This window comes from Equus quagga, chromosome 20, assembly GCF_021613505.1.
Source record: "Equus quagga isolate Etosha38 chromosome 20, UCLA_HA_Equagga_1.0, whole genome shotgun sequence".
Classification (NCBI taxonomy): domain Eukaryota; kingdom Metazoa; phylum Chordata; class Mammalia; order Perissodactyla; family Equidae; genus Equus; species Equus quagga.
Window position 1 is genome coordinate 6,197,835 of NC_060286.1, and position 14,597 is coordinate 6,212,431.

The 14,597-nt window shown below is 40.2% G+C and overlaps 1 protein-coding gene across 1 annotated transcript in view; it reads right to left on the reverse strand.

Moving 5' to 3' along the window:
- Nucleotides 1–12,487: 12,487 nt before the first annotated feature.
- The window catches only part of RTN1 (reticulon 1), a 216,160-nt gene continuing 214,050 nt past the window's right edge, over nucleotides 12,488–14,597 (reverse strand). Inside the window, exon 9 of the mRNA XM_046647531.1 lies at nucleotides 12,488–13,213. Coding sequence (XP_046503487.1) covers nucleotides 13,171–13,213 — 43 coding nt within the window. The 3' untranslated portion in view covers nucleotides 12,488–13,170. The remainder of the gene's footprint in view (nucleotides 13,214–14,597) is intronic.

Consider the following 14,597-nt stretch of genomic DNA (forward strand, 5'->3'; position numbering starts at 1 on the left):
GGGGTTTACAGATTTGGGCTGAATACTGATTGCTTCATTTGCTAGTGGGTTTAGATTGGCTTGAGTAGTTAAACACCTAGTCTCCATTCTTCTTCTGTAAAATGAGATTTTACATGCTGGGATTATGAAGATTAAGCAGAATAACAACATGCTTATCACAGAGCATGTGCTATATCTCATCTTTTCCTTCTACTAAATGGAAAATAAAAAGCATTTCTTCTGAAGTACACATGCTAATGTCCTTTCTGACATCCTAGCCTTCCTTAAATCTCTTGGTCATTCAACCTTTAGTGAAAATTACTGTAATTAAGTCAACAGTCACTACCCAGAGGTGGGAAACTGGTTTTATTTCCATGTCATTTCTACTGGGTGGCAATGACTGCCCGAGTGCTCAGTTAGGGAGGCTGAATCTTGGCACAGAAGGAAAGAAGTCTGCCAGGGCACCAGAAGAAGGCATGGCCACATGTGCCTCTGCACCAGACTCATGGGTTCACGTGTTTGTTGTGCCTGCTGTGTGCTGGGCATTGTGCTGGGCACTGAGCACACATAAAAGAGACCTGCAGGTGGCGCTGGGGAAAGCCTCCTTGAGGAAGAGACCTGAGCTGTAAGGACCCAGCCTTCTCCTGTTACTCTCTTAGTGAAGGGGAAAAAGAGGTCAGAGAGAGATGAGGCAAAAAGAGGAAAGAGAAAGAAGAGGAGGAGGGGGAGAGAGAAGAGGTAGGAATCAGGAGATGTCAGCTGCCTACTCTTATGGGATCCTCCTTCCCTGGAGCCCTCCCCATTCTGGGCAGTTTTGTTTTGCCGAAAAGTTCACTTTCTCAGATCAATCCAGTCAGCATGTACTGGGCTTTATTACATACCAAATACTCTAATCAGTGCTTTGACTGAACACATGCATGAGATTTGGCTCCTCTTTTCAAGAAAATGGCCTTGAAAGTGGGGGAAGGAGGGCAGGCTGGGAGGCACAGCTCGCCACCACGTGTGATTCCCTGCATGGGGCAGTGGCCACCATGACTGCTGCTCACACCTGCAAGGCACTGTGCGCTTTTACAGAATGTAACTGCTTCCCCGGCTTAGTCTCTATCATAAGTCTCCAGGTGATTACTGTGATTATCCTATTTTTCAGAAAAATCACATCCCAGTGGGAGATTCAATGACCTTGGGGGTAACCTTGGGCCAGGCCCTTAGAGCTGGGCAATGGCAGAGCTGGCTTCCTTACTCCAGGTGTGGGGCACTGACCACTTGGCTTTGTGGCTGTGCAATCAGGGCAGGCAGTGGGGCTGGGATGAGGGGTGCTACAGGATGTCAGCAGAGCCATGGAGGGGTGGTCCATGAGCCTGGGGTGTATGGAGAGGGAAAGCAGGAGCCCAGCCAGAAGTTTGGTTTGTGGTTTCACTGTAAAGGGCCTTGAATTCCAAGCTAAGGAGTTTGGATTTTACGCTACAGGCAAGGCTGCTGTGAATATGCTGATGAACAGATTATGCTGCTCCCTGCTGGCAGCTGTTTGGTAATTCAGTGTATTTCTGCCTAAGGTAATATTTTATAGTGGGATAGAATATCATTATCAATTACAGGCATTTTGATCTTTTTCAAGGGAGCATCTGCAGAATAATCAGAAATTAAATTGGGCCTGAAAGAACCAATGCCATATTTAGCAAGAATGTCTTTTTTATTATTATCTTAAGTCACTGATGTTTTGGGCGGCACTTTCATTTATAAATGATGATTGTTAATGCTCACTTAGCATTATTATAGACATTTCCAACACTCATGATCTTTGAGTAGCAGTATTTTTATTTTCCTCATTTTTTCTTATTTTAATTAATTTAATTCTTATTTTAAAAAAGTGTTTCAGATATGATGGTTCCAAACTTTTTATGCATGGTAATATCATAGGCTAAGTGGTCTTGTAGTTTTCTGTGTAATAGTCTTATTACTGAATAGTTTTTTAACCTTTATACCTCAATTTTCTCCTCTGTGAAAGAGGCCTTTATTGTAGGGTAGTCATGAGAATTAAATAAATTAATAAAGTTCGAGTATTTATAAAAATGCCTGGAACAAAATAAGCCCCTCCATAAATGTAGTTGCTGTGGTTACCTCTGCACTATGAACTCCTTAAAAGTGGGGACAGCATTTTGCTTCTTTCTGAATCTCCTATGGCATCTAGCACAGCAATTCGCACATAACAGATGCTTAAGATATTGTTGAAACAGATAGGAAAGATTCACGTATTCAGAATTTTAAAAAATATAGAGCTCAAAATCCTCTGCAGTTCAGACTTTATTAGAAAAAGAAAAATACTAGAGAAATGAGGCAGCTTCCTCAGGGTCTCTCACACCACTTGCACATCTAGGCCGGTTCGGCAAGAACTGCTCTTCACGAGGTCTTCCTGATCGTTACTATGACAAGACCCCGACGGATGTTTTGAATCACCAGTTTAAACTGTACACAAAGTTTGGTTCTAAGGGAACTTTATGATACTAGACTATTATTTAATTAATTACTATTTTGACAATGGTAACTCTGATTTAACCATGATTTCAGAGAATGAGAATGCTGGATTCTCAGCTGTGTGGGATAGATGAGCTTCCAGTTGGAGAATGAGTTGTCACCGTGGCTCCAACTGTTGTGATTTCTTTTCCTGTTGCACTGTGGACGTGTGTCTGGTTCAGGATGAGTGTGCATGTCAAATTAAGGCATGGTCTAGAGACTTTAAGGTCTGTGCCCTTTCTTTTCTGCCTTGATTCATGGTGGGATTGTTAGGTAACACCTAGATTTGAGCACTCCTCTATTTAACAGCAAAGGTCAGAGTAGCAAAATGGTGCATTTGGAAAAACAATCCCCTGCGGCTAAGCCCTCAGACCCCCTGGTGTTCTTCCAATAAATGCCCATTTACGGTTAATATGCTCTAGTGGCTTCTTTACCAGCAATCAAATGTTCTTGCTGAGGCAGCATTGCTCCTGAGCTAGAGATTGACACTGAGAAGGCAGTGTGGCACAGTGGGAAGAGCCCAGGCTTCGAAGTCAGACACAAAGGGGTCTAAGGGCGTGTTTTACCACTTACTAGCTGTGAACTTGCACCAGTTATTTAAACATCTTTAGTTTCAGTTTCCTCATTTGGGCAATAAAAATATTAATCATGTAGGATTTTGAAATTCTGAGGATTAGAAATGTTTATAAAGCGCTCAGCACAGTGTCTGGCTCATTGATGCTTTGTTATTGCTAAAAGGTTTCATTTTAATAGGCTTAAAATAGGCTTATTGACTAATAAATCAAATAGCTAAATTGTATAACAATTAGATGTATTTAGCCAATTGACTTATATAATAACCAACTTTGGAATTAAGAACAAAATTTAAAACAAGATAAATTTTTGTAAAAAGGAAAAAAGTAAATGCACTTTACCTAGTAAGAAATTCCATAAATGCCAGGAGAAAACGCTCTTGGTTTAGCACTATTCTTCCCAATGGAGTTTAAAGATTCTACCGTAAATCGGGCAACCAAATGGGTTCATGCAGATAACCTAACAGGACATATCAGAATCCCTGAAAAAAGCTCCATGTATTCTGCTGGGAATATATTTTGTAGTAGCAAACATCTGGTGATCTCTCCCACACAGGGGAAGCAAAGACAAGACATGAGCTCTATATTCTATCATGAGCTCTATATTCTATCACGAGCTCTATATTCTATCACGAGCTCTATATTCTATCACGAGCTCTATATTCTATCATGAGCTCTATATTTTATCATGAGCTCTATATTCTATCGAGCAAAAAGGAAAACAGGATCAATTTGCCACTAAGAGATTATAGTGTGGTAAATTCCCTTGTAATTCAGAGCACTTTAAACACATTTATTGAGTACTACAGAGTTTCTGGGTATTTTGATGAGTGCCATGTGGAAAAAATACAATACTGCCAGTTTCAATGTGTGATTATCTCAGACTGGATGCATCATATTCCCTGGGCAATTTGTTCTTATAAGAGTTGACATGCTGAGGTGCTATTTGGTACTGAACCATTAATGTGTGAGTATCAGAAAGAAAATACAGATAAACTAGAAGTTTATGACAAGTGTATGCCCTGCTGCGTGGTAGGTGGTGGGGTGGGGGGAACCTCTCCAAACTTTGTGGAAATATTTAATTTTATTTTCAAAGTAACCTTTTGAATACAGAACCTAAAATAATTTTCTGTTATAGTTAACAGAACAGCAGAAAGCCTCTTTATTGCCTGGGCTTTCTCCCTGACAGTCTTCGAGGGCTGGCAGCCTCCTTCGCCTGAGGGCCTCAGTCCTGTCAGAAGGCCTTCTCCACACAATGCTACTTTTTCTGGCTCCGGTGACAGTGGAGAAGGAATGACAAGGCCTGGGCCGCTTGCCAGTCAGCCTGGCCTGCCCCCTAGACTCACGCCTGCTCTGCTTCCTTGTGTTGCGAGCTCTGCCCAGTGCAGGGGCCGGGTGACATCGCCATTCAGTGCTGGGTGGGAAGGGACCATGGGCAGCCTTCCTCTGGCTGTGGCCAAGCAGCTTCATCAGGAGCAGAACTGATGATCTGATCTTCATGCAATTGGGTCCTTGGTCTATTTCTCAATCAACTTGCAACTTGGAGATGAGATCTGACTGAATAATTTAAACCCAAATCCCTGGCTTTAAGACCGAACCTTAGGTAATATTTGAACTAATAGTCTCTTTATATGTAAAACTGGGATTATAATATCTCCTTCTATAGGCCCATTTTGAAGATAAAATGAAATACTATATGTAAGCACTAAGAGATCTGTCCATGTACAATCTGAGAGCAAAGTTTTGACTGTAAATATCCTTCAAATAATATTCTAAATTAAAATGTAGTATTACCAATAAAATGAAAGTAAGACTTTAGATATATCCATAGCACAAATATTAATGTTTTTATTATTTTCTTAAACGTTAGTTAAAAACAGGAGGATTGGTCAAAAACACAATTAATTCAAGTGTAATTCAAGTATTGGCAGCAATCTTTGCAATATAGGAAAAAAGAGAACTTAATTCTTAAAACGTTTTCCCTATACTTTAAGGTATTGATACTTTATATCCAGTGTGGTTAATTAGGAAATGTAATGCAACATTATTTTGAGTAAGAAAAGTACCATAGAAAGTTTAATAATTTTTAAATGCCTAGAAAATAAAACCATAAGGAAATATGCCAAAATGTTAATGGTGATTTTCTTTGAGTAGTAGAATCTGTATCATCTAAATTTTCTGCAAGACATAAATATTATTCTTGTTATTGAAAAAAACTCCTTAATTTAAAAATGACAACGTCACAAGGAAATTAGAACAATTCTATTTATTTTTTTAAATAAAAATTGTATATATTTAAGGTATACAACTGATGATGTGATATACGCATACATAGTGAAGTGATTACTACAGTCAAGCTAATTAACATATCTCCTCACATAGTTACCATTTGAGGAGGGGGATGAGAGCACCTGAAATCTACTCTCTTAGCAAATTCCCAGTATTCGATATAGTATTATTAACCATAGTCAACGTGCTGTACATTAGACGCATTCATCCTATATAGCTGCGACTTTGTACCCTTTGGCCAACGCCTTGCCCTTCCCCCGCCTCCCTGCCCCTGGTAACCACTGCTCTGCTCTCTGCTTCTATGTATTCAACTGGCGTAGATTCACATGTAAGGGAGGTCGTTCTGTTTCTTCCTTTCTGTGTCTGGATTATTTCACTTAGCATAAAGTCTTCCGGGTTCATCCATGTTGTTGCAAACGGTAGAATCTCCTTCTTCCTTCCTTTTTAAGGCTGAATTCGTGTGTATGTGTGTGTATGTATATACATCTCACAGTTTCTTTCTCCATCCATCCATGGTGGACACTCGGGTTGCTTCCACATCTTGGCTATTGTGAATGATGCTGCAATGACCACGGGAGTGCAGATTTCCTTTCCTTTGGGGGTATACCCAGAAGAAGGATTGCCAGATCATATGGCAGTTCTAGTTTTAGATTTTTTAGGAACTTCCAAACTGTTTTCATAGTGGCTGAACCAATTTACATTCCCACCAACAGGGTACAAGAGTCTCCTTCTCTCCACAGCCTCACCAACACTTATCTTTTATTTTTTTAATAATAGCCATGCTAACAGGTGTGAGTGATATTTCATTGTGGTTGCTTTTGACTTGCATTTCTCTAATGGGTTAGTGATGGTGAGCAACTTTTCCTATATATGCTGGCCATTTGTATGTCTTACGTGGAAAAAATGTATTTTCAGGACCTTTGCCCATTTTTTAAATTGTGGTGTTTGTTGTTTGTTTCTTGGGGTTTTTTGCTATTGAGTTGTATGAGTTCTGTATATATTTTGGATATTAACCTCTTATCTGATATATGGTTTCCAGATATTTTCTCCCAATCCATATGTTGCCTTTTCATTTTGTTGGATGTTTCTTTTGCTGTGCAGAAGCTTTTTAGTTTTATGTAGCCCCACTTATTTACTTTTGCTTTTGTTGCCTAAGCTTTTGGTGTCGTATTCAAAAAATCATTGCCAAGGCCTGTGTCATGGAGCTTTTTCTCTATGTTTTCTTCTGGGAGTTTTATAATTTCAGGTCTTATGTTTAAGTCTTTAACCCACGCTGAGTTGATTTTTGTATACGGTGGAAGATAAGGGTGCAATTTCACTCTTTTGCATGTAGATATCCAGTTTTCCCAGCATCATTTATTGAAGAGACATTCTTTCTCCACTGTGTATTCTTGGTGCCCTTGTCAAAAATTACTTGACCACATATGCTTGGGTTTATTTCTGGGTTCTCTAGTCTGGTCTATGTGTCTGTTTTTATGCCAGTACCATACCGTTTGATTACTATAGCTTTGTAATATAATTTGAAATCAGTCAGGGTGATGCCTCCAACTCTGTTCTTCTTTCTCAAGATTGCTTTGGCTATTGAGGGTCTTTTGTGGTTCCATACAAATTTTAGAATTGCTGTTTCTATTTCTGTGAAAAATTCCGTTGGAATTTTGATAAGGATTGCGCTGAATCTGTAGATCACTTTGGGTAGGAAGGACATTTTAACAATATTAATTCTTCCAATCCACGGACACAGAATAACTTTCCATTTGTGTCTCCTTCAATTTCTTTTATCAATGTCTTATAGTTTTCAGTGTACAGATCTTTTACTCCCTTGGCTAAATCTATTCCTAGGTGTTTTATTCCTTTTGATGCTATCGTAAATGAGATTGTTTTCTGGATTTCTTTTTGAATTAGGTGATGTTGGTGTAAAGAAATGCAACTGATTTTTGTATGTTGATTTTGTATCCTGCAACTTTACTGTATTTGTTTATTAGTTCTAACAGGGTTGTGTGTGTGTGTGTGTGTGGTATCTTTAGGGTTTTCTACAAATAGGATCATGTCATCTGCAAACAGAGAGAACTTTGCTTCCTCCTTTCTGATCTGGATACTTATTCTTTCTCTTTCTTTTCTGATTGCTCTGGCTGGTTCTTCCAGTATTATGTTGACTAGAAGTGATGAGAGTGGGCATCCTTACCTTCTATCAGATCTTAGAGGAAAAGCTTGCAATTTTTCCCCATTGATTATGGTATTAGCTGTGGGCTTTTCATAAATGGCCTTTATTATGTTGAGGAAATTTCCTTTTATCCCTATTTTATTGAGAGTTTTTATCATGAATGGATGTTGATCTTTGTCAAATGGTTTTTCTATATCTGAGAGGCTCATGTGACTTTATCTTTCATTCTGTTATCATAGTGTCTCACGTTGATTGATTTTCATATGTTAAACCAACTTCCATCCCAGGGATAAATCCCACTTGCTCATGGCATATAATCCTTTTGATGATGCTGTTGGATTCAGTCTGCTAGTGTTTTATTGAGGATTTTTGCATTTACGTTCATCAGAAATATTGGTCTATAGTTTTCTTGTGGTGTGGCTGTCTGACTTTAGTATCAGTGTAATGCTAGCCTCATAAGATGAATTTCAAAGTGTTCTCTCTACTTCTATTTTTTGGAAGAGTTTAAGAGGATTGATATTCATTCTTCTTTGAATTTTTGGTAGAATTCAGCTGTGAAGCCATCTCCTAGGCTTTTCTTTGCTGGGAGGTATTTAATTACTACTTCAATCTCCTTATTTGCTATTGGTCTGTTCAGGCTTTCTATTTCTTCTTGATTTAGTCTTGGTAGGTTGTATGTTTCTAGGAATACATTCATTTCTTCTAAGTTGTCCGATCTGTTCACGTGTAATTATTCATAATAGTCTCTTATGATCCTTTTTATTTCTGAAGCATCTATTGTAATGTCTCCTCTTTCATTCCTGATTTTACTTGAGTCTTCTCTCTTTTTTCTTCATCTAAGGATTTGTCAATTTTGTTTATTTTTTCAAAAAAGCCAACTCAGATTTGTTGACTTTTTAAAATTTGTTTTCCTATTATCTGTTTGATTTACTTCTGCCCTGATCTTTACCATTCCCTTCCTTCATCTAACTTTGGGTTTAGTTTGTTCTTCTTTCCTAGTTCCTTGAGGTGTAAAGTTAGGTTGTTTATTTGAGATCTTTCTTCTTTTTTAATGTAGGCATTTGTCACTATAAACTTCCCTTACTTCTGCTTTTGCTGCATTTCATAAGTTTTGGTAATTTTTGTTTTTGTTTTCATTTGTCTCAAGATATTTTTAAAATTCCCTTTTGATTTCCTCTTTGACCCAGTGGTTGTTCAAGAATGTATTATTTAGTTTCCATGTATTTCTGTATTTTCCCATTTTCTTGCTTTTACTCACTTCTTTCATTTCATTGTGGTCAGAAAAGATACATGTATAATTTCTATCTTCTTAAATTTGTTAAGACTTGTTTTGTGACCTAACATGTGATCTATTGTGGAGAATGTTCCATGTGCTTTTGAGAAAAATGTGTATTCTTCCACTGTTGGGTGAAAATTCTTCATATGTTTTTAGGTCCATTTGGTCTATAGTGTTGTTCAAGTCCATTGTTTCTTTATTGATCTTTCTGACTGGATGTTCTATCCATTATTAAATGTGGGGTATTGGATTCTCCTACCATTATTGTATTGCTGTATTACCTATTATCATTGTATTGTCAATTTCTTCTTTCAGATCTGCCAATGTTTGTTTTATATACTTAGGTGTTCTAATGTTGGCTGCATTCATGTTTACAATTGTTATATCTTCCTGTTGAACTGAGTCTTTTACCATTATATAATGACCTTTGTCTCTCAAGACAGTTTTTGACAAAGTCTACTTTACCAATGAGTTTCATATTTTATACTCTTGTGTTGCTGTTTAATGTCCCTTCATTTCTACTTGAAAAACTCTCTTTAGCATATTAGGAAACAATCAGAGAGAGTTAATTCCAAAAGAATTCTTTTAAAAGGCAACTGTGACCCAGGATACAAAAGAATTCATTTCAATTTACTCATCAAAGAAAATGTGGCCAGCCAAACTAATTCTGTAATATTGAATGTATTGAACAAAAGAAAAATTAAAAAGAAAAAATCAGATTGAGGAGCTGGAGGATGGTGCCAACATAAAGCACTAGAGAAGCAGACTGGAGTCTGAAGCAAATGTCTCTTTTGTCCGATCAGCAGAGCTTGCTTATTGCCTGGAGACCACTACCACGCTGGCTAACACCAAAATGCCAGTGGTGGCTCCTGTATGGCCCCGCTTGTTTCTCTACACTCAGAAGAGTGCTAAAGTCCACGTGCTCGGAGCTGCCCTATCCAAAGACAATGTGGTGAGTGCTGGAACCCCGCAGTAGTGAAGCGAGGCCCAGCACTCAGCCACGCTCAAATGCATTGGGGTAAGGGACGAGCTGTCCCACTACTTCCCAGCAGCAATTCCTTACAGTGGGAAACAAGCAGGTCTGGGCTCTATACAGGAGGAAAAGGCTTCACAGTGGAGGAAGGACTCGTGTGAGGTACGGGATGGTGTTATGGGTTGAACTGTGTCCTCCCAAGTATATTGAGGTCCCAAACCCCTGTACCTCAGAATGTGACCTTATTTCTAAACAGGGTCTTTACAGAGGCAATCAAGTTAAAGTGAGGTCATCAGGGTGGGCCCTAATCCACATGATGGTGTCTTCATAAAAAGGTGAAATTTGGACACGCTGGCAACCAGCAGAAGCTAGAAGAGGCGAGGAAGGACTTTCCCCCAGAGCTATGATAGAGAGCATGGTCCTGCTGACACCTCGATCTCAGACTTCTGGCCTCTGCAACGGGGAGGGAATCAACTCCTGTTGTTTAAAGTCATGTAGTTTTTGGTGTTTGTTAAGGCAGCCCCGGGAAGCTAATATAGGTGGGGAAGGAGCAGAGGGGCATGAACTGTTCTCCTTCCTTTGTTCCTGAAATGATCCATAAAGCATACCGCAGCTTCTTCATCCCCTCACCCCACCCCCCGCATGCTTAACTCAGCCATAGGCTGTAAGAAGTTTCTACTTTTTTTTCACAGCTTTCAGAACAACCTCTCTCACTCCAGGTCCCTGGAGGCTCTGTTTTGGGTCCTCTTCTTACATGGTAGTTGGTCCTCATCTTATTTCCATCATCTCAAATATCACTTTGATGCTTCCTGTAGAAGCAGGATATTATGTGCTGCGTGTTCCGTTTGTTAAAATTCATACCTATCATTTTGTAAGGCTGGAGTTTCCTCAGGAAACTTTCTTCACCACTGCCAGCAAATGGAATTCCTCATTGCATCCTCCTAACGAGCAGCTGCTTATGAAAGGGATTCTGGGACCACAGGAAGGAGGAAAATGCTGCAAATGCAGATATTGAAGAAGGTTAATTGTACAGAATAGAGACTTTTAGGAGAAACTTTATCCCCAAGGTTGGGGACTGAAAGACATACATGAAAAAGAAATACTCTTCTGTATCTGGTAACCATAAAAAAATAGCAGGCACCAAACTAAGCTTATTACCTTCCTTCCCCAAGCCAGCTCTTCTGGGCTTTCTATCCTGAAAACTGGTATTGCATTCTCCTGATCAGTTAGTCTTAGACAGAGTTGGGGCTAGGGTGAGGCCAGCGAGCTGCCTGGGGTGCAAAATTTAAGGAGGTGCTAACTCTCATGGTCAGCCTTGGTCTTGAAACCCCACATCTAATCAACTGCCAGCTCCAGTCCTATATTCCTCTGCATCATCTCTCTTAGCTGCTCCTCTGTGCGCAGCGCGTGCTTGGCATGTTGGGCTAATAAAAGGATCAGGGACAGGTGACTATCTCCTTTCTAGTCTCGTGGCAGCTGCTTTAATAGAAGTCAAGTCCTTTGTCACCGGTTTGCTGTTAGTGTTGTTACAATTGTCTCCTACATTCTTCTAATCTCAGTATCATGTACTTGCAGTGTGTTTATGTGACTCTCTGAGATCTAAAGAATAAAGCCCAAAGTCCTTAGCAGTCAAGTTTCTTCCTAGTGTGGGTTCAACCCACCCTTCCAGCCTTACCTGGTACTACATTCCCACCCCAAGCGCCTTACAACCCAGTTCAGCTTATTACTCCCCAATCTCTGCATATGCCATGCACTTCCACATCTTAGCACCTTAGTGCATGTCTTTTCTTCATCCCAGGATGAACCTTCTCCATCTGGAAAAAGCCAGATCAGGACCCAGCCCCAAAGTTCACCTCCCCTGAGAATCCTTCTCTGTTGCTCTCCTGTTATAATGCAGCTCTTATTTCTTGCTGCCCTATATTAAGTTGGCATTTTCACAAAGCCCCCTCCCAGCTCCCCCCATCTCGGCTGTTGGTACAGTGTCCAGTTGCCTGTGTGGTTGTCACACCACTTTGCATAGAAGGGTAACTCCCTAAGTGCTCATTGAACCCAAGTCCAAAACTGGTCAAAGGCAGCTTTGTGTAAGTAACTATTCCTTTCTTCTCCACTTTTATTTCTCCCACTGCTACTATGTTCATCCACTTCTACCGCATCATCTTTGACTTTTGACTTTCACAGTGAAATAACATGCAATTGGACTTTTGCAAAAAGTGGTGAGCAACCGTTAAAAGACTTAGCTTGGTGAGGGCAGGAACTGTCATCTCTCTCATTCATAGCCCTATTCTCAGTGCTTGGCACATGGTATGTGCTCAATAAGATTACCAAAAGACTGCGTTCATAGCAATTCTAGTTGTTTTCTGCCAGTGTTGTGTCACATATTACACAGGAAGTTTATGGAAGGAGTATATCACTCTCAAGTTTTTTAAAAAGTATTTAAAATATCTGCATCAACCCCACAGAGTACATGAAAAGCGTTTTCTTGTTTTATTACTCTTCAGTGATCTCTATTAATAGCCCAAAGGAGCCAGATCCTGGGTTGGGGTTGGACCTTGTGGTCCTGGAGACAGGGGTCGGGGGGCTTGGTCTCAGCCTTCCCAGCATGCCCTCAGGCGACATCGTCTCAGAACCTTTGCATTTTCTGGTAAGACCACAAGAGGAGAGGGAGAAGTTTCTCCATTTAGTAACATTTATTTATGCATTCAGTATCAAGTACATAAGTGCAAATATCCAGAGTCCATAATTCAGCCCATTAGGAACTACAGAGAAAGTAATACAAATTGTAATAAAGTGAACATGCTGGTACTTTTAGTTACCATACATGTAAATCAGCCCGTCAGTCCCACACAACAAAAGTACTGCGTGTTTGTTTGGGTTTATTTGTTTATTTAATTATTTTAAGTTATACAAAACTGATTACCATAAGTACGGTCGACTGTTTATTTTTACGTTGTGTGTGTTGGAAAAACACTAAAACATCGTTCTACAATTCTATATATTGTTATTAAAGATTAATCCAACCAGCAACCCAAGGACATAGAAGCGATTTCCACTATTGCATTGGTGCACCGGGCAGGAAAGGCCTAGCCACAGGGAGCATTACAGAAGCACTGCAGGGGGAGAAGAACACCAAAGAAGGAGAGGCAACTGGGGCTCTCACCATCATGCACTTTTTTTAGCGACACGAAATTAAAAACCACATCTAATACACTTTTCTCTATACTTTAGTGCTTGACACAAGTGACTCAAATATCCTAAGAGTACAGGAACAGCCTAAAAACAGCTGTTTTAAAGTTTGTCTCTAAGATTATGGTACTGGGGGGAGAAACAATCAGTTGGCGGTAACCTGTGTGAACAGCGCTGTTACCACGTCAGACAATCATGTTCGTGTCCAGGCCCGGGGCGTACCGATCTACTCAGCGTGCCTTTTAGCACCTGGGATTTTAGCTTGAATCCTAAAAAGACAGTATCAAAAGGGAGAAGTCACAAGTGTTATTCATGAAATCATTTTATGCATTCATTAGGTGTTGTTGCTTTAATTAGCTAAGTGACTAAATAGCTTAATATTCCAAAAGATATTACCGTTAAGTATGAGTGTTGATAAACACATTTCTACGCAGCAATAAGAAGAAAGTATAATTAGATAATGAATGACCCAAGAAAACCATATTCCTTAAATTATAACTTTTTAGGTAGACAAAGATGTTGACTATTTCTGAATTGCAGAAGCTGTAATATAGTAAGCGTGACCATTTATCACCCAGTCTGGGGCACTTCTGAAAAAGAAAGAGGGAGATATTACTAACCATTCCAGGACAATGAGCATAAACAAGGATGCTTCCAGGTAAAGGAGCCTACGGTGATCCTCAGCACAGTCAAACTACCCAGAATTGGAATTAGAAACCCGAGTCCTTGTCGCAGCTCTGCTACTAATTAGCTGTGTGACTTAGGCTAGCTAATGAGTTTTCCTGGTTCTAGAGCATTTATCTTTAAAATGTGAGTCTAGAATAGATATCTCTAAAGCCCCTAAAATTCTGTGATTCTCACAGGGAATAATGGCAGTGTTATTTTCGGGTAGGTTTACACTGGGAGCATTTTGTTTTGTTAATTCAAAGCTCAATGAGCTCATCATGCAGACTTTGGTTGAGACTCTCCTCTTTGCCTGGCACCCTTCCAGGTGCTGGAGCTCAGTGACCAATAAAAGGGAGAAGGTGCTGTCCTCAGGGAGCTTTCATTCTCGTAGGAGCTGAGGAGCCAGAAATAAACAGGTAGAATCAATAAGAGTTCAGACGGTGATAAATGCTATAAAACAAGGTGCTATGATAGGCAGTGAGGGGGCAGCAGTGGTATGATGGGTGCTGCCTACTTTAAATCACTGATCTGAGAAACAGATGCCCAAAGGACGGGAAGGGGCCACCAGGCACAGATCTGGGTGGGAAGTATTTGGGGCAGAGGGAACAGGGAGTGCAGAGGCCCTACAGGGAGCACGAGGCTAGGAAGTGAGGAGAGCAGTGGCCAGTGTGCTTCGGGAGCCGGGAGGGAGGTCTGAGAGGCAGGCAGTGACCAGTGGTGCTGGAACTTGCAGGCGATGGTAAGGCATTTAGGTTCTATTCTGTGTGATGGGAAGCCACCGACAAATTTTAGGCAGGCGAGTGATGTGATCTGATTCATGTTTTTTTAAGATCATATGGTGGTTGTGTGAAAAAAGTGCAGCAATGAGGGTGGGAACCACAGTGGAGGGAGGGAACCTATAGCAGGCCAGGTCCCCGATGGCAGTGACCTGGGTTATATGGTAGACATGGAAACGGAGAGAAGCCAACAGTCTAGGGATCTGGTTTG